Source organism: Passer domesticus, chromosome 23 (assembly GCF_036417665.1).
Source record: "Passer domesticus isolate bPasDom1 chromosome 23, bPasDom1.hap1, whole genome shotgun sequence".
NCBI classification, from domain to species: Eukaryota; Metazoa; Chordata; class Aves; order Passeriformes; family Passeridae; genus Passer; species Passer domesticus.
The window spans coordinates 134,884-153,838 of NC_087496.1; the positions used below are offsets into that span (position 1 = coordinate 134,884).

General features: G+C 55.3%; 1 protein-coding gene across 1 annotated transcript; it reads left to right on the forward strand.

The window, feature by feature from the left end:
- Positions 1-15,874: 15,874 nt before the first annotated feature.
- LOC135285439 (serine/threonine-protein kinase pim-1-like) lies at positions 15,875-18,448 on the forward strand (the record flags this gene model as incomplete). Its single annotated transcript, XM_064397716.1, has 5 exons — positions 15,875-15,991; positions 16,105-16,155; positions 16,360-16,726; positions 17,344-17,520; positions 17,753-18,448. Coding segments are annotated over 5 exons (819 nt in total), but the record flags the coding sequence as incomplete, so codon positions are not given.
- Positions 18,449-18,955: the final 507 nt, after the last annotated feature.

The following is an 18,955-nucleotide window of genomic DNA, read 5'->3' on the forward strand; positions in this document are numbered from 1 at the left end:
GACAAATCTCCGCAGCAGAACCTTGTAGAAGAGGCCATTTTGAGTGGCTCCATGGCACAGGAATCCAATGGGGAAGAAAATTCCCTGAGATCCTGCAGGAGGAGGTGCTCCAAACCCAGCCCAGGGTGCTCTGAGGAGGAAAGACCCAGCCTCTTCCAGGAAGGTGGACAGAGCTTCAGCCAGAGCTCAGAGCTGATGGTCCATGAGCAGCTTCATGATGGGGAGAAGCCCTACAAGTGCTTGGAGTGTGGGAAGAGCTTCAGGCAGAGCTGCCACCTGATCTGCCACCAGAGGATCCACACCGGGGAATGGCCCTACGAGTGTGGGGAGTGTGGGAAGGGCTTCAGCTACAGATCCACCCTTGTGACCCACCAATGCATCCACACCGGGGACAGGCCCTATGAATGCCTTGAGTGTCAGCAGAAATTTCAGACCCGCTCCACTCTCCTCAGGCACCAGAGGATTCACAGCGAGGAGAGGCCCTTCCTCTGCCCCGACTGCGGGAAGGGCTTCAAGCAAAACTCCCACCTTGTCACCCACCAGCGCATCCACACTGATGAGAGGCCCTTCCTCTGCCCCGACTGCGGGAAGGGCTTCAAACACAATTCCCAACTCGTCACCCACCGGCGCATCCACACTGGGGAGAGGCCCTACCAGTGTCCCCAGTGTGGGAAGAGCTTCACCAGCAGCTCTAACTTGACCCAACACCAATGGAGTCACCGGCAAGGGAAGCCCTGCAAATGCCCCTGCTGCAGGAAGAGCTTCATGAACTGCTCCAGCTTCATCCCCCATTGGATGACCCATGCTGGTCAGAGCCCTGGTGATCCATGTTTCCTGTGATCCATGCTGGGAGGACACCTGTCCCTTTTCCTGCCCCTGCCAATGACATGATGTGGAATCAAATAACATGAGGTTGTGGCCATGGCCGTGACATCCCACTCACTCCCACCTCTGGTCATTGCCAGGGGCAGGAAAGGGAGTCTCTCCCCTCGAGGAGAAGGGTGTCCTTCCCAGGCAGGAGGAAATTGTGGCCGGGAAGAGACAGTCAGCTGAGTTGTAGTTTTCCATTTTTCTTATTCCTTTTGTTATCAATATTGTTGCTGTTCCTGTTTGTTCCTGATCTTGTTGCTGTTCCCAATAAATTCTTCCTATCCTAGCCCAGGATCTTTGCCTTTTGTGCTTTCTATGGGAGGCAGGAGGGCAGCAATCGGCAGCACGGTTTTAGGGGGAGCAGGAAATTGGGGAATCCCATTCCTGAACCCCGCCCTGTGGAAACCAAGCATCCCAGCTGGTCCCAGCCCTGGTGGCCATGCTAAGGATCAGATTAGTCACAGGCCCACAGAGGGGTTCCATGGGGACTTTCCAAGAGTCTCCAGGCTGTTCAAGAGCTGGAATGTCACAGGCAGAGATGGGGGCTCCATGGACACCTCCCAGGGCTTTCTGGGGATGGTAAAGATCTTCTGTGGTCAGAGACAGTCACAGCCATTCCACGGTGACCTCCCAGGGCACCTTGGGCTGCAAAGGCACCAATCTGTCACAGGCACTCACGGGGGCTCCACGGTGACATCCCAGTGGTCCTCAGGCTGCCAATGAGCCGGGATGTCCCAGACACTCACAGCGGTTCCTGTCATGGGCAAAGTGGGAGCTTCAGGCAAAAGCTTTATTTCTTTATTGGAGAAACTCCTGCTGAGTCATGAGGTGGAGAAATGACACCCAACACCCACCATGGATCCTCAAACCACTGCAGGGCCTCTACTTCTAAAATTCCTTCTGAAAAAGGAGACTGGGAGCGGCTGGATAGAATCCCAGCCCCAGACTTTTTCAAAGGTGTAAAAGATTGGACAGGTGGAATTGAACCTTAATTCAATTTGTCCCACAGGATTAACGATGGAATACCAGATATATTTATATAAATATGGCTCTGATTGATTCTGATCATGATTAGATAACACGGCTTATTTACACCACAGAGTAAATTTAAAAAAAACCAAACTAGTTATTTACTCCACAATATGGGAACTATAACAATTATTCGAATATTCTGCTTCAGGAAGCAATTTTGAAGTCAACAATGCCTTGCTGGAGTTGTTGGAGCCCATGGCAGGCAGAGCCTCCTGCTCCAGCAGGAACTGTTGTTCCTGCTGGAGCAGCAGGGCAGGTCCCGCTGCAGGAAAAGCCCCAGGCCAGCCCCAGCACAGGGAAGGGCTCGGGCACAAGGGCAGAGTGCCGTGCTGGGAGCTGTGCCAGGCAGAGCCTGAGGCACCAAAGGCACCTTGGCAGCAGCAGCTGCTTGCAGGGCATGGCCAGAAGCCTCCCTTGGCAGCCCGGCCTGGTGGCCAGCACTGCAGAGCTGCTGCCTCAGGGCTCATTTCTGCCTGGGCTCTGAAAAGCCACTTCTGCTCCAGGAGCCTGCCTGGGAAGCCATTGGTCCCAGCACCTTGGGCACAAGATATTAATGACAAAACTCTTCATGCCAGCAGAGACAAGGCAGGGACAGAGGAAAGGAGAGACCCAGGCCCAGGGGACAGGGCTGCCATGGTGATGGCTGTGAGGTCACCGCCCCTGCAGCAGCCTGGCTGCCCTCAGCAGACATTCTGGCCAGAAGCGTAGTGAGGGCACCCCAGCACATCAGAGAACCCACACAACAGGAATTCTGTCCTTGGGGATGAGAGGGTCAGGTTGCACACAGTTCCTGCTCTTGGATAATTCCTGGGATGAGGAATCCACTTCTCTAGAAAAACAATTGCAGTTTTGTGCCACTCTCATAATTGTGAAATATTTCCTCCTTCTAACAAATGTAAATCCACCCTCATTCATTTCAGAGATATTGAGCCTTGTTCTGTCACTGCAAGACTTGGGAGAAAATAATTTCGACCACTATTCTTCCATTTTCACAGACCTTGGAGAGGACCCAAAAATCTCCCAAGATGGGGTTTGGATGCCTCATCACATAACCAGCGGGAGGAGGCTGCAGGCTCTGGGCTCAGGGGTGTGGAGACTGAGGACAGAACGGGAGTAGACTGGGAGGGAGTAAAGGGTGGTTTCATAGAGGCTGGAGCTTCTCTTCATAGTGGGAATGAGCCTGAAGAAGAAATAATTGTGCTAAGGGCAGCTGGGGAGGCCCAGACTGGATAGCAGGAGAAAGGAGTTTCCCTGCCAGGGCAGGGCTGTGGTGCAACACATCCCCCAGAAGGCGCCTGGAGCAGCCCAAGGCTTTGTGTGGGCAGGCAGAGGCAGGCAGAAGGCAGAGCTGTCAGCAAAGGAAGGGGCCAGCCAGGTGGGGCAGCCAGGGGATGACAACAGCCTGCAGGGACAGAAACGCAGGTTTGCTCAGCATCAGAGACATCTTTCCCTTGCTTCTCCCCACCTGTCATCACTGCCTCCAGTGTTGTTCTCTGGCTGCAACCTGGGGACACTTTCTCAGTCCTGTCCCTCAGAAGGATTGGTTTAAAGTATGAGAAACTTCTGTGTTTCACTCTCTTTTTGAGTCCCTGAGAAGTTCTCTGAGCACACTCTGAGGGACTGAGTCTGATGCAAAGAGCACCAAAGCCCCAGAGGGTCATTAAAGTCCTGGTGCTGTGTCTGTGCTGCTGAGCTGGGCTGGGCTCCTGGCCCAGAGGCAGCTCCTGGCAAGGGCAGCGCTGCAGAGAGACAGCTCTGGCCAGGAGCAGCTCCTGGGCACAGCCCAGCAGGGCTGGGGCACTGCCAGGGCAGCTCAGGGACACCAGCAGGGCTCAGCCAGAACTGACAGGGGCTCAGCACTGGCAGGGGCTGGGGGATGTCCCAGAGGGGGCTGTGTCACAGCGGCACTCTGTGGCTGTGTCCTAGAGGCAAAGAGCAGCTGTGATGTCAGCAAGGGGCTGTGTGACAGCACAGAGTGGGCTGTGTGAGGTCACAGGTTGGGCTATGACATCACAGAGTTTGTTGTGAGAGGTCACTGAGTAACTACAGCATCATAGAGGGGATTCTGTGACATCACACAGCAGGCTGTTACTTCATGGCATGGCAGTATGACATCATAGAGCAGGCTGTGATGTGAAACTGTGTGCTGTGACATTATAGAGTATCAGTATGGCATCACAGAGAGGATTGTGTAACATCATGGAGGGGGTTGTGACATCACAGAGTAGGATGTGAGGCCATGGAGTAGCCTCTGCCATCATGGAAGGTGGCTCTGTGACATCAGAGAGTGGGTTGTGACATCACTGGGTGACTGAGCAACTTCACAGAGCCAGGTGTGACATCACAGAACAGACTGTGACATCAGATAGTGGGTTGTGACATCACTGGGTGACTGAGCAACTTCACAGAGCCAGGTGTGACATCACAGAACAGACTGTGACATCACATGGTGATTTTGTGACATCACCAAATCTTCTTCTGTGACATCACAGTGCAGATTTATATCACAGAATGGTATCCCAGCACTGGCCCTGTGATACCATGAAGGGGCTTTGTGACATCACAGAGCAGTTGTGTGTGTCATCACTGAGTTGTCTGTGACATCATAGAGTAGGCTCTGTGACATCATAGGTTGTGACGTCATAGAATGGATTCTGCCATCACAGGGTATCTGTGTGACATCACAGAGGGGATGTGACATCACAGAATGGCTGTGTGACATCCCAGGGTAGGTTGTGTGATATCACAACATTATCTGTGACATCACAATATGGGCTGTGGCATCACAATGGGCTGTGTGACATCGCAGGGGCTATGTGACATCACAGGGGCTGTGTGAGGTCACTGGGGAGGTCACTCTGCCCCAGCCCCCCTCACAGCTCCCCCCAGAGTAGTCCAACCCTGCTCGTGCACAGCGGGGTCCCCTGTCCCCCCGGGTCCCCTCGTCCCCGGCGCCACAGCCTCCCCCAGAGGATGTTCCACGAGATCGACCCCAGAGCCTGACACGGGGACAGGGGGCCGGGGCCCTGGGGGGTGGGACAGGGGGACAGGGACCCCCCGGCAGTGTCCCCGTGTCCCCCAGGGCCAGAGCCTGGGCCAGGGCTCCTTCACCCTGTTACGAACCAGTGCTTGAGAGCGCTGAAAAAATCCCCAGCAAGGGATCAGCAACAACCAGATTTAATATTAAGTGACAGCACCACAAAATTCCTTGGCAAGAGTCACTCTGCTCCTGACTGGACACTTCAAGCACACGAAGGAAACAAAGCAACAACAAAACCAAACAAAATCCAGGCAATCAAACCAGAAAGGAATCGAAAACCGTTCCTGTGTGTGTGTGTGACACAAGGACAGTGAGGGCAAGGATAAAAGGAATGTGGCCCAAAAGCTTAACAGAGCTCAAACTTAACAGGACTTAACTTATAACTTAACCTTAACTTCCACCTTAACCTTAAGTGATACCTCGAACTTCACAATTTAGCAAAAGAACAGAGCTTATCAGTATTTGACCTATGACCTATGACTTTGCAATTTAACAAAGCAATAACATTTAACAGTATTTAACTCAGCTTATAACTTATATTAAACATAACTAATTAGGAGAAAAACAACTCTTAACAACATTTAACTTAGGTTATTCCTCATGACTTAACCTTACTTACAGGTCTGACTGACTCAGCTATCAAAGGCACTCCAACCCCTCCGAGAGCATCATTTCTGTCACTTTTCCCCAGCACAGGCACTCTTGTGTGCACACAGACACAAAGAGTCAGTGCAAGGCACCTGTGAGAAATTCCCCTGAGGACAGGAAATGCTCCCTGTGGATGCTTTGGCATCTCCCCAGCGGGTGAAGGGTTGAGCCTGGAGGAGTGGGGGGATCGGCCCAGGCTCTGTCCTTGTTCAGGATCCCCGAGTGCAGCAAACGGGAGAGTTCCCGGCTGGGAGAGGCCCCACTCAGAGGGAGTCGCTGACCCAGGAGAGCTCCAAGGGGTTCCTTTTGGAGCGCTGTTTGTAGGGCCCCAAGAGAGGGGCTGCAGTCACAGCAATGGTTCCTCCTGGCCGCACTTGGCATCAACAGCTTTCTTTGGCAGTGTGAGAACAGGCATGTTGTGCCCCTGAGGGAACAAAACCAGTTCCCAGGGCTGCTCCTACAGCAACCAGGAGCTGGTTGGGCAGCACCAGTGCCTGGAGCAGACAGTGTTTGTGCTGAGCTGCAGAAGAGCTGAGCCCAGGGGCTGTTGGCCAAGGCTGAGGCCCAAGGAGCATTTCTCAGCTGGCAGGGCAGCCTGAGAAGGGGAGGGGGAAATGCAGCAGCACAGGGCCCATGGAACCAAGGGACCATTGTGACACTGTGGGGCCTTGTGACACCAAGGGACCATTGTGACACTGCGGGGCCACATGGAATCATGGAGAGCACTGTGACATCGCTGGGCTCATGGAACCAAGAGGACTGTACTGATACTGTGTGACTCCATGGAATGTAGGTATCATTGTGACACTGAGACGCCCCATCAAACCAAGGGTCCATTGTAACATCGTGGGGCCTCCTGCAACCGTGGAGACCATTATGACACTTTGCGGTGTCATGGGACCAAGGGGCCATTGTGACACTGAGGGGACTCCATGAAGCCAAGTGTCCCTTGTGACATTGCAAGGCCTCGTGGAACCATGGAGGCACCATTAAGTGACTTTACAGCCTCATGGAACCATGGGGCCGCTGTGACAAGGAGGGGACTCATGGAATCATGAAGATACTATGGGGCCCTATGGAATAAGCAAAGCATTTTGATACTGTGAGGCCTCATGGAACCAGTGAGACCATTGTGACCCTGGGGGTCCCCACAGAACCAAGAGGAACATTGTGATACTGTGGGGCCTTGTGAAACCAAAAGGCCTTTGTGACACTGCAGGGCTGGAACCAAAGTTCCATTGTGACATTGCAGGGCCTCGTCACATCAGTGCTCCATTGTGACACTGGGAAACCAAAGGAGACAATTGTGACACTCCAGGGCTCATGGAACCAAAAGCTCCAGGGCGACACAGAGGGGCCTCCTGTCATCAATGGTCTATTGTGACACTGTGGAGACAAAGGAGACCATTGTGACACTGCAAACCCCCAGGGTCCAAAGGTCCATTGTGACATTGCAGTGCTCATGGAACAGAGGAGTCACATGTCATTGTAGGGCCTAGGGAACCACAGAGACCATTGTGACAATGTAAGGCTTCATGGAACCCAGGCATCGTTGTGACATTATGAGGCACCATAAAACTAAGGGAACCCGGAACAAGTCTGGCTGGTTTGACCTTCCGGACCTCTGAATTGTCCAGCTGACCTTGGTATGTTGAGAATCTCCTGTTACCTCCTACTGAAACACTGGGGCTCTGTGCTTTCCTTCCTATGGAAAAGAACTCTCCTTCTCCTCCAGGCACACATGGCCAGAATTCGGATTTCACCTCCAAATTTCCTTATATCAAGGAATTCTTTCCACAGGAATATTGCCAGGACAAGTCTGGCTGGCAGTGGTTTCATGGTCACTTCCCATCTGTCTTCAAAACACCGGTGAAGGCTCCGTGCTTTCCTTCCTAGGGAAAGAACTGTCCTAGGGAAAGAACTGTCCTGCTTCTCCAGGCACCCATGGCCAAGACTGGGGTTCCATCTCCAAAATTCCCTAAATCCAAAGACTGCTCCCAGACAAAATCTGCCATTCCTGACAACTGTGCTGGCCTTGGCCTAGTGAGGCTCTCACCTGCCTTCCAAACACTGGGGCTCTGTGCTTTCCTTCCAATTGAAAAGAACTGTCCTTCTTGTCCAGGTGCCCATGACCAGAATTGGGATTTCGCCTCCAACATTCCCTATTGTGACAGACTGGAGGAGATTGTTGGCTGGAAACATTTCACGTGTGGGGGAGGAAGGGGCAGGTCCAGCTTTGCCCTGGAACCCCAGCACTGCCCTGTCCTGGAACCCCAATCCCCCCAGAGCCTCTATCCCAGTCCAGCAGTGGCTGCCAGTCCCTGGCACAGCACAGGCAATGCTCCACAGCCACCTCTGGAGCCACCAGCCCAGCTCCTTAGCGACCAAATGAGCCCAAGTCTCACCTGAGGGAAGGGCCCAGGAAGACCAAGGGGTATTGAAGGCTGACCACAAGGCAAGCACACATCTTGACTCTACCTCCTCTTGGAATTTCTTTCTGAACACGGCTGGAATCCAGGAGGCGGTAGCTGTGTGTGTGCTCCTCTGTATCTTTCTTACTTTTTTTCTCTCTCCCTGTCTGCTTCTATTTTATATGCCCCTTGAAAATTTTGATGAACTTAAAATTGAACAGCTTAGAGTTTGCGAAGTTGAATGTGCCAAATTAATGCTTTGAAAAGTGCTTTTTGTTGATTTAATGTCATAATAAACCTTTTCCCATAGTTTCTCTGATTTTCTAAAGTTGCCAGTAAAGGCTGTATTGCTCTTTTGAGCTTTTCAGAATCTCTTGCTGGTATTTCTCCAGGGAGTCCAACTCAGAGTACACAAACAATTGTAATTCCTTTTAAATGTCTCCTTGAGAGAGTTTTTTAGTGGATGGGAGTCAGGGCTTGTCTGTCCTGCTTGGCACAGCCCAGGCAGGGCTTTCCCAGCCACATTCCACTCTCCATTGCCCAGCTGGAGCCACTGGTGCCTCTGAGTTCTGCTGGCCCAGCCCCAGGGACGCTCTCCTTGTCTGCCCATTCCCCCACGGTCTCTGGGCAGGGATGGCCTCAGTGGGGGCTGCTGACATCCTCAGCAACTTGGAGGCTGCTGCTGGATTTCACTGCTCCAGAGGCTTGTTCAGCCTTCAGCTCTTCAGTGCAGGAATTCAGTGTCCCAGGCCTCATTAACATTCAGAACACCTTAAAAATCCAAGACTCTGGGAAGAATTTTTTTCAAATAAACCTTTCAAATAATTTAATTTGTGGTTATTAGACAGATTTCAGGAGTGTATTGAAACTGAATACATTCTATTTTAAAAGACAGTGAGAAATCATTTTTTTAGGTCCTGTTTAGTTTTTTTTCACTTCTAAAAAATTGATACGTGCAATCTACAATTGATATTGAAGCCAAGTACCTCCTCATGCAGCTTGAATAGATATGAAAATCAAGACCCTTCATGGCTGACAATCAATCAGACTCTGTCCCTACGCCCACCCCACCATTTCCCCCATCCAAGCCCTGGCACTCAGAGCAGCCTTGTGCAAATCTGAGCTGCCTCCAAGCCAGGCTGCACCTGCAGCTTTCAGCTGCTTGGCTCCAACTCCCACCTGCTTTCCTTGGAGAAGGAACTGCCTGAGACACAGAGGGATGTTCATTGATTGTCAGCCAACAAAGCCAAGGGAAGGCACAGCTCCATCAAATGCAAAAGTCATTTTTCTCCCTGGCTCTGCCCTGGCCCTGATCCCCACAGCCTGTCCTCTTTCCTTCATCCCTCCTTTGCCAGGGAGCTCTGCTGTGGCTGTGGAGAGAGATCCAAGTGCAGCCCCTGGAGTGGGAACCACAACTCATCAGGTTTGTGTGCTTTGAGGGAGCAGGAACGGGTGAGACTCAGAGGCATAGAAAGGTTTCTCTTCATGGCACACATAATAAATGTAAACATGATAAAATTTAAGAAACATCAAAACCCTTCCCTCAGCACCTTGTGACATGCCAGCAACATCTGACATGTCCACCATCCACAATGGATTGCCATACAGGAAGGATTTTAGACAAAGACTTAGGAAGAGGTGACATAAAAGATACAAATACAACTAAAATGCCCACTGAGAAGGTGTTGAAACTTCTGAAAGATTGGGCAACTCCCTGATTCTCAAAGCACTAAGGCAGTCAACAGAGACACAATGGAATGAGAAGAGAACAGCTGCAGGAGGAAATCTGGGAACAACTGGAATTACATAGATCCAGCTGCTCCAAATCAAGAGATCTCAGACATGGCATTTCCACAGGAGAGCTGGAAACACCTGAAGGAAGAAAGCCATGAAATACTAGAATGAAAGTTGGTAGCAATGGTTGAGGGGAAGATCAGTATTTCTTCTCCTGACATCAGTAGAAGAAACCAGTAGATCCAGGAAATTCCCCTTCCTGGTGGGAAAATTTTGCCATTTCTTAAAAGTACTCAAATGCCTCAGATAAAAAATATTTTCTGATATATTATGAAACCAACAGGTATTAAAACCTGTGCCCCTTTCCAGGCAGACATCAGTTTTGTGTCCATGAAGAGGCAGTGCCACTTCTGCATTGAGGTGCCCAGGGATTGGATCTCTCTGAGAGCACCTGAGGGAGAGCAGAGCACCTTGCAAGCTGCAGGTCCCTGACAGCCCTGAACGGCTCCTGTCCCATCAACATCTGCCCTGCCCCAGTCTGAAACAGGGCCCAGCATGGTGCCGGGGTCATCAGAGAGCTGAGGTGTGTGCTGGAATTCCATGCTCTCCCCATCCTGCAGCAGCCCTGCATTTCCCTGCTCCAGCCTTGGTCTCCAACACAGCCATGGAGGCTCTTTGGGCTCCTGACTGTTCCTGCAGCCCCCCAGGGCAGCTGAGCTCTGCCTGTGGCACAGTCAGCCCTGGCCAGCGCAGGCCATGCTCAGCAATTGCTTGTGTGTACCTGGCCTTGCTGTCAGCCCCGGCAGTGGCTGCGTGGCCCCTTGGTGGCCCTGTGCTGGCCCAGCCATGGTGGCCCAGCCCCTGTGCAGGCCCAGCCCAGGCCAGGAGCATTGCGGCTGGGAACGGCCCCTGTGCCGTGCTGCCCACAGCAGCCTTGGGGCTCTGTGCCCCATGGCCTCCCTGCTGGGCAGCCTCTGCCAGCTCCTGCACAGCCCCAGGCACCTGTGGGCCTGCACAGACAGCCCTGCCCCGGGCTCTGCCGGCCTCTGGGCCAGCAGAGAGGCCGGCCAGGGCTGGCCATGGCCGGGAACAGGCCCTGAGCCCCGCAGGAGGATGGAGCTGGGCCACAGCCAAACTCAGCCCAGGGCAAAGCTGGGCTCAGCAGCCAGGGCTGCCAAGGCCTGGGGACAGAGGCTGGCGGTGACAAATGTCCTGGGCCCCCTCCCTGCTCTGTCCATGCCCCCAAGGGCACAGAGCAGCCTCCTCTCTGGGGCACTTGCCTGTTTGCAATGCCTTGCACAGGCGCTGGCCCTGCCCCACAAGGCCTGGCCTGAGTCCTGCCCCTGCACGCTCAGCCAGGCTGAGATGGACACTGATGGTTTCTGGGGCAGGCTCTCTGAGCCCAGCCCAGCTCCCTGCAAGCTCTGCCAGCTGCCCTGAGCTCTGGGCAGCACCAAGGGCCTGTCCCCAGCCCAGCCCAGCCGGCTCTGGCCCCACAGCTCTGCTCAGGCCAGGCTGCTCTGGCCACTGGCCCCACGGCCTCAGCCCCTGCCAAGGGCACAGCAGCAGCTGCAGCTCACACAGGACTCAGCCCCAGCCATGGGGGAAGGTGCTGGGCCAAGGCCAAAGGAGGCTCCCTGGCTGCCCTGCTCCCCTCTGGCTCAGGTGCTGAGAGCTCTGCAGCCCCTGCTGCCATCCCATGTGCCCAGGGCAGCACAAGAGCCCCGGCCTTGGGGCCCTCAAGAGCTGCTCCTGCTGAAGGCCCAGGGCCTATCCCAAAGCTGGGGCAGCCACAAAGCTGTGCCCATTGCTGTTCATTGCTGCTCTGATGGGGATGGATCCTCAGCCACTTGGAGGTTGATGATGAATTTTCCTACTCCCAAGGCCTCTTCTTTCTTGAGCTCTTCAGTTCAGGAATTCAGTGAGAAAAGCTCATAAACATTTGTTCAACATGCCCAAAGAAGAAAAGCCATTTGGAATAACAGAAGTTTTCAAGTTTTCTCTAATTAATTAGACAGATATCTGAAGTGTATTCAAAGTGTATATACTGTCTTGAAAACAATGCAGAGAGAACAGTTTGTTCTGTTTAATGTTTTTTCCTGTTTATAGATTGATATCAGCAATGTCCAGTTGATACTGACCCCCAGCACCTTCTAATGCAGACTGAATAGCTATGAAAATCAAGACCCTTCATGGCTGAGAGTCAATCAGACTGTGTCTCCTGCCCCCTCCCGACCATTTCCCTCATCCAACCCCTGGCACTCCTATGGACCAGGAATGGTGTCACCAGCAGGACCAGGAGAGCAATTCTTCCCTTGTGCTGGGCGCTGGTTGGGCAGCACCTCGGGTGCTGTGTCCAGTTCTGGGACCCCAAATTTAGCAAGAATTGGAGGGGCTGGAGTGTGTCCAGAGAAGGACAACAAGGCTGGTGAAGGGTCTGGAGCAAAAATCCTGTGAAGAGAGGCTGGGGGAGCTGGGGTTGTTTATCCTGGAGAAGAGGAGGCCCGGGGGAGACAAGGTGGTGTCAGGGCACAGGTTGGACTTGATGATCTCCAAGGTCTTTTCCAACCTTGCTGATTCTGGGATTCTCTGAAACCACCCTTGCAGCAGTTGCACGATGAGCCCTGGGCCTCCTCTTCAGAAGCGCAAGCAGCCCAGGTGCCTCAGCTTCTCCTCCCAGGCCCAAAGCCCATCCTGTCAGTCCTCAGAGCCTCTGCAGCTCCTCCTCATTGCCCAGAACAGGGAGCCCCACAGGCAGACACAGCAGCCCAGATGTGCCCCCCTGGCCTGTGGTGCCTCTGGCAAGGGAGCAGCACCAGGCACTGCAGGAGCCTGCAGACAATTCCTGCAGCACTTGGAGGATGATCCTGCTCCCCAAGGGACGTTCCGATGGTGCCAAGTCAGGAACTGCAATGGGGAGTGGGGCCAGAGAGGAAAGGGCAAACAGGGATGGGCTTTTTGCAGGGGAGGGAACAGGGGTGGGCAACAGGAAGAAATTTGTACCAAAAAAAAAGGGGGAAAAAAGCAAAGCTGAAGCCAAGGAAATGCTCAGGGCAGTTCAGGGGTGGCTGTCAGGCAGCCCTGGCTCTGAGCAACAGCATCTGCAGTGGGACAGGAATCTCCCAGCTAATGGGAACAAAGTTTCTGGCTGACTGCAGAGGCCAGGACAAAGCTGAGTGGTTTCCCTGCTGTCCCCCAGCTCTTCCTGGCCCCAGGGGCTGATGGCATTTGTGCTCCCTCAGGTTCATGCCCCCACAGCAGCAGCATGGGTGTGCTCCTGCCTGCTCTGTGCAATGCAAACAGGGGCTCCTGAGCCAGTGCTGCCGTGGCTGTGCCTGCAAGGATGCAGCACCTCTGTGAGCTGGGGGAGAGGCCAGGGCTGCAGAGGGGGGATGTTGTTGGCAGCTCCATGAGGATGCTCTGGGACGCTGCCCTGGGCTGTGCAGCACCCTGGGGATGGATCAGCCCCTGCTCTGCTGCTCCTTCCCGTCTCCCCCAGGGCCCTTGCAGAGCCCCAGCCATGCTGTTTGCCCCCAGCCTGCCCACGGCCAGCCTGGGGCTGCTCACCCTGGGGCTTTTCTGTGCTGAGCATTGGCCTGGCCGTGTTCTTGAGAGAGCCTGGGCAAGGAGCCTGGAGCCCCCAGGGCCTGGCCTGAGGCGTCAGCGCTGCCCCAGCAGTGCCCATGGCCTGTCCCTGCTGCAGCCCCGGCACTGCCACCCCCAGGAATGTGCCCGGCCCCGAGAGCACTCAGGCCCTGCAGCAACACCAGGGCCACCAGGGCAGCGGGGCAGGGCCACGGCAGCAGCACTGGCAACACCAAGTGCTGCTGCTGCTGCTGGGCACAGCTGCTGTGCCAGCACTGATCTGCCCCAGCTCTGCACACAGACATTGCTGCTGCAGCTCCAGAGAAGGCAAGAATAGAGGGATCTCTGCAGAAAACTTTGCTGGGAGATCCTTTAGTTCCTTTAAAACCTTTGAGACTGCAGCCCCTCATTGGCACAGTCTGTGGCCACAGGGAAGGTGGAGAGAAACAAAGTCAGAGATGGCAGAAACAATCGTCTAGCTTTAGGAAGAATATTTATAAAGGAAAACGACAGGGAAATCAAAGAACCAAACCAAAAGAGCTAGAAAAGATGACTTTTATTACAAGTGATTTGCCGAAATTGGCAATCACTTTAATGCTTCCTAAGATGTCCAGTGATCAGTCTCCACACTGCAGCCTTGAGCTCCTGGTTCCTCAGGCTGTAGATGAGGGGATTCAGGGCTGGAGGCACCACTGAATACAGATAGTATTGACACCAACAGATCCAGGCATGCAGAGGAAACGGAGGAGGGTTTCAGGTAGGCAAGTACTGCAGTGCTGAGAAATACATTTCTCCTGCATTTTCCCTTTTCAGATTCTTTCAGTCATCTCCTGAGAGGTCCAGTTTGTTCTGGTGCTTTTTATGAACTGATTGTACTCTTGATTTAGATGGAGACTGTGGAATTGTTTTCAGATGTAGAAGAATCTGGACTGAAGACAGAAACAAACTCCCTGTCAGCACATTTTCATCTTCTAGATCATTTTCAAGATGTCCTTGGGGGTGTTGGAATGATAATCACACAGCTCTCCACTTCTGGCTGCAGGCTCTAGAGTTTCTTTCTCTGCATTCAGTCAGGCTTGCATTCCCTAAGAGTTCTTGGTAGCCTGTCATCTTTTCTTAGGGTAGAACAGTAACAATGAAAACCTTACCAATGGCACAACTGCCCAGCCCACAAGGAAAAGAAAAGAACAAGCTGTCAAATTCTTCAAATATTTCTTCTGCTTTGCTGCAAGTGTTGTGCTGCACCCACAGTGTGGAAAGCTGCAGTTGGTGGCACACCTTGTGACAGAAGCTGCACCTCGTTCTCCGGGAAAGGTTCTTGGAAAAAGCAAACAGGACTGTGGAGAAGATTCTGGAAAAACTGAAAGAGCTTTTAAGAAATTAAATGAAAATTGAAACAATTCAAGATGTTTTTCTCGATTTGTTTTTATGGTCCCCTTTTCCATCTTGCACTAGTTGTCCATCCCATTAATTCCAAACAGATCTCACTTCTAAGATCACTTCTAAGATCCATGAGTTGGCAAGTTTTAGACATTTTAAGATACCATGACCTAGACACACTTTGGCTTCCCCTGTTTTTCTTGGAAATCAATGCTGGAGAGGTAAGTGCAGTGCTTGGGTCAGGTACAAATTCTGCATTCAGGGAATGCGCTCTGAGAGTGTTTGACCCTCAGCAGGGACAATGCACAGCAGGGACTGAGGGGATTCCTGAGCCACTGTGCAGGAGTCCAGACTCTGGCTCTAGGCTGAACTCGGCAAAGTTCCCATGTTTGGACAGGCTCAGGGGCTGCCCTCGGGGAACGTGGGGCTCGGGGCGGGGGCGAGCGGGCAACGGACAAACGGACACGGGGACAAACGGCCCCGGAGCTTCAGTTGCAGCAGCGGCAGCGGCAGCGGCAGCAGCAGCGGCAGCAGCAGCAGCAGCAGCAGCGACAGCAGCAGCGGCAGCAGCAGCAGCAGCAGCGGCAGAAGAAACTTTAGAGTCTCTTCTCCTCTCCCTCTCCCGCTGCCCCGTACCTCTCCCGCTCTCCCTTTCCCGCCGTCCCTCTCCTCTCCCCGCCTCCCTCTCCCCGTGCCGGGCTGGGCCATGCCCCCGGCCCGCCCCCGGCCCCGGGCGGGGCTGCCCCGTGCCCGCCCCCGGCCGTCCCGCCGCCGCCTGGCCTCAGCCCGGCTCTGGCCGTGCTGGCGCTGGCGCTGCTGGGCGGGCGTCAATGCCTGGGGCTGGGGCGGCATCGCCGGCTTTTGGCTCCGCCTGGCCCGAGCCCGGCCCCGGCCCCGACGCAGGGTCCAGTCCCGGCCCCGACCCCGAGCCCGGCCCCGGCCCCGGCCCCGGCTCCTCCCGGGGCCCGCGGAGGACACAGGCGGCGTTGCCTCTCCCGCCGCCTCCGCTGTGGCTTGCCCGGCCAGAGCTCCGCCGCTCGGCAGCGCAGCCGCCGGCCCCGAGCCTCCCGTGTCGCGTTCTGAAAACCGAACGCCGGGGGATGGCCGGGCCGGGGCGGGTGAGGGGCGCTCGGGGGCCGTTGCTGGCCCCGGGCCGAGCGCTGACAGCCGCGTCCCGCCCGCAGGGAAGGCGCAGGAGGCCCTGCAGGAGCGCTACCGCCTGGGTTCCCTGCTGGGGCGCGGCGGATTCGGCAGCGTCTGGTCAGCGACGCGGCTCTTGGACGGCGCCCCGGTGAGCGGCGGGGCCGGCGGCGGGTGGAGAGGGAAGAGGGAGACAAGGAGGAGAATGTCGGAGCGCAGTGGGAAGGGCGTTGAGCTCAGCCTGCTGCTCTCCCTTGCTCGCAGGTGGCCATCAAACGCGTGCCGCGGGATCGCATCCGGCACTGGAGCGAGCTGGTGAGTGAGCGGGGCCAGCGGCAGAAGCCGGGCCGTGCCGGGCGGCGAGGAGCCGGGGCCCGGCTGGGTGGGAGCCACCAGGAGCCCTGGGGGGAGAGCGGGCGTGGGCTGAGCAGGGCATGCAGAGCATCCCGGGCTGGCTGAGGGGTCCCAGAGCCCTGGCACGGCCTCAGCTCCACTGACGGCATCGCGCTCCTCCCGCAGCCCGACGGCACCAGCGCGCCCCTGGAGATCGTGCTGCTGGCCAAGGTGTCCTGTGGCTGTGCTGGTGTCATTCAGCTCCTGGAGTGGCTTGAGCTCCCCGACAGCTTCTTGATGGTGCTGGAGCGTCCAGAACGGTGCCAGGAGCTGTCGGATTTCCTGGCGGAGTGGAGGTTCCTGCCGGAGGAGGAGGCGCGGGGGCTGTTCCGCCAGGTGCTGGAGGCCGTGCGGCACTGCACCAGCTGCGGGGTCCTGCACAGGGACATCAAGCCTCAGAACATCGTGCTTGACCTGGCCAGCGGGCAGCTGAAACTGATCGACTTTGGCTGTGGCGCTTTCCTCCAAGACACAGCCTACACCCAGTTTGCAGGTGAGCCCTCGCAGGGGATGCTCCTGGGCATCTCATGGCCCAGCCTGGGTGTAGCACTGGGGCTTCCCCCTACTGCAGCTGGGATGGGATTAATGCTGGACCCAAGTTGATTTGGTTGGGGTGTGAGGGGGGCCAGCTCCCAGCCCTGCTGACAGCCTTCATTACCCAGTGTGCCCTGGGCTGGGGCTGGAGCTGGTGCAGCCAGCCCGACAAAAACCCCCATGGGAGTAGTGGAGAGGGGGCTCTGAACCCATGCCCTGGATGGTTTGGTGTGCAGGGGAGGAGGGGCTTGGACTGCTCCACTCCCCTTGTTTGCCTTGGCTTATTAACATTTTTTGGGGGCCCATGCAGGCAGAGAGGAGAGTGGGTTTTCTCCACCAGTGGGTGGGTTTTTCCTTTCTGTGTCATGGTTGGGCCTTCCCAGGGTTTCTGCTGCCCTCTTCCAGCACCAGTGGCTTCTTTTCCAGCCCTGAGTTTGTACACAAGTCCCAGGTGATGGTGAGAGGGCAGCAGTCACCCCGTGTGTTGCTAGAGCAGCCCCCACATGCCCAGGGATGCTGGGGCCAGGCTCTGGGAGCAGCAGCATCCCCCTGCTGAGCTCTGTCTGTGTTCCACAGGAACCCTGGCCTACAGCCCTCCAGAGTGGACCCAGCACCAAAGCTACCATGGCGAGGCAGCAACAATCTGGTCCCTGGGCCTCCTGCTGTACCAGCTGGTTGTGGGGAAGCACCCGTTCAGGAGGGGCCAGGAGATCATCTGGGGGCGCATCTTGTTCCCACCACGGCTCTCTCAAGGTGGATCCTCATCTCTGGGCACAGGGGGAATACCAATGCTGGGAGACAGCAGCGGGCTGATGGGCATCCTGCTCTGGCAGCTGCTGAGGAGGTGGCACATGTCCTGCTCTCCTCTAAACAGAGAATCTGTGGGGAAGTTTAGGCCCAGCTCTGGGCACACCCATATGGCCTGGGCACAGGAACAGGGGGAAACTTCTCCAAGTGACTGGTGATTTCTGGTTTGTCTCCCCAGAATGCCAAGATGTCATTAAGAGGTGTTTGTCCATGCAACCCTCGGACAGGCCATCATTAGAAGAGCTTTTCTGCCATCCTTGGGTGCAGGGTGCTCCTCGGCCCTAGAAGATGAGAGAGATCCATGTGCACAGTTGGATCCAGGGGCCTGGCAGGTAGGAGCTCCACACATTTCTTGGCACTCAGTGGCAAAGCAAACCAGACTGGTTTTGTCCTGCCTGTAGCTCTGAGCAGGGGTCAGCAGAAGGGAACATGCAGCTCTTGGGATGGAGCTGAGCTGGAGATCTGGTGTGGCAAGCACTGGTGGCCACCATCCCCCCTGGTTTTGCTTGTCTGGTTCATGGATGGCTGGGGCCCTGGGCAGAGCCCTGACAGCCTGGTCTGGTCCCAGGGAAGGAGAAGGAGCTCCTGGAGAAGCTGTACCAGGTGGGGCTGCTGCTGGAGACAGCAAGGACAACCTCAAGGACAACAATCTCTTCCTTGGCCTGGCCAGCTGAAGATGATGGACTTGGATTCTGGCAGCTTCTCTAAAGACACACTCCACACCCAATTTGCAGGTGAGTTCCACAGCCAGGGGGATGCTCCCAGATCTGGGCATGGCATGGCCTGGCTGGGCACCAAAGGTTCCCCCCTTTGCTGGGAGGGATGCAACAAATTCTTCGGTCGACTGCCCAGCTGCTTTTTGGCTCTGGGCAGCTGCTGAGGGCTGGATGTGCCATGGCTGCCTGCAGGCTGGGCACATGTCCTGCCCTCCTGCCCTGCTTCCCAAGGCAGCACTGATGGGCAGCTCTGGGCACAGCTCTGAGCCCGGCCAGCACGGCCTGGGCACTGCGGGCAGCTGGGACAAGGGGACAGGAGCCCTCAGCTGACGGGCAGTTTCTGCTTTCTCTCCTTGCAGCCGGGCTCTGCAGATGCTGAGGCTGCTCTGGGCTCTGGCAGGGCTCTGCTGGAGCTCAGCACCGGGCTGGCATCAGCCAAAGAAGAAATGGTGTCACCTGCAGCACAGACTTGCTTGAGCATTTTGACAATGCAGCTCAAGTTTGCAGCGTGGACACCTCCAATGGAAAACATGACACCTCCCAAAAATTAAAATCGTTCAATACCTTCTGAAATCAAATCAATCTGGGATGACTCCAAATGACATTTTTCAGCTTGCTCAAGATGTAGCTCAGCCCTTCTCTGAACAGTTCTCTCCCCCACCTGC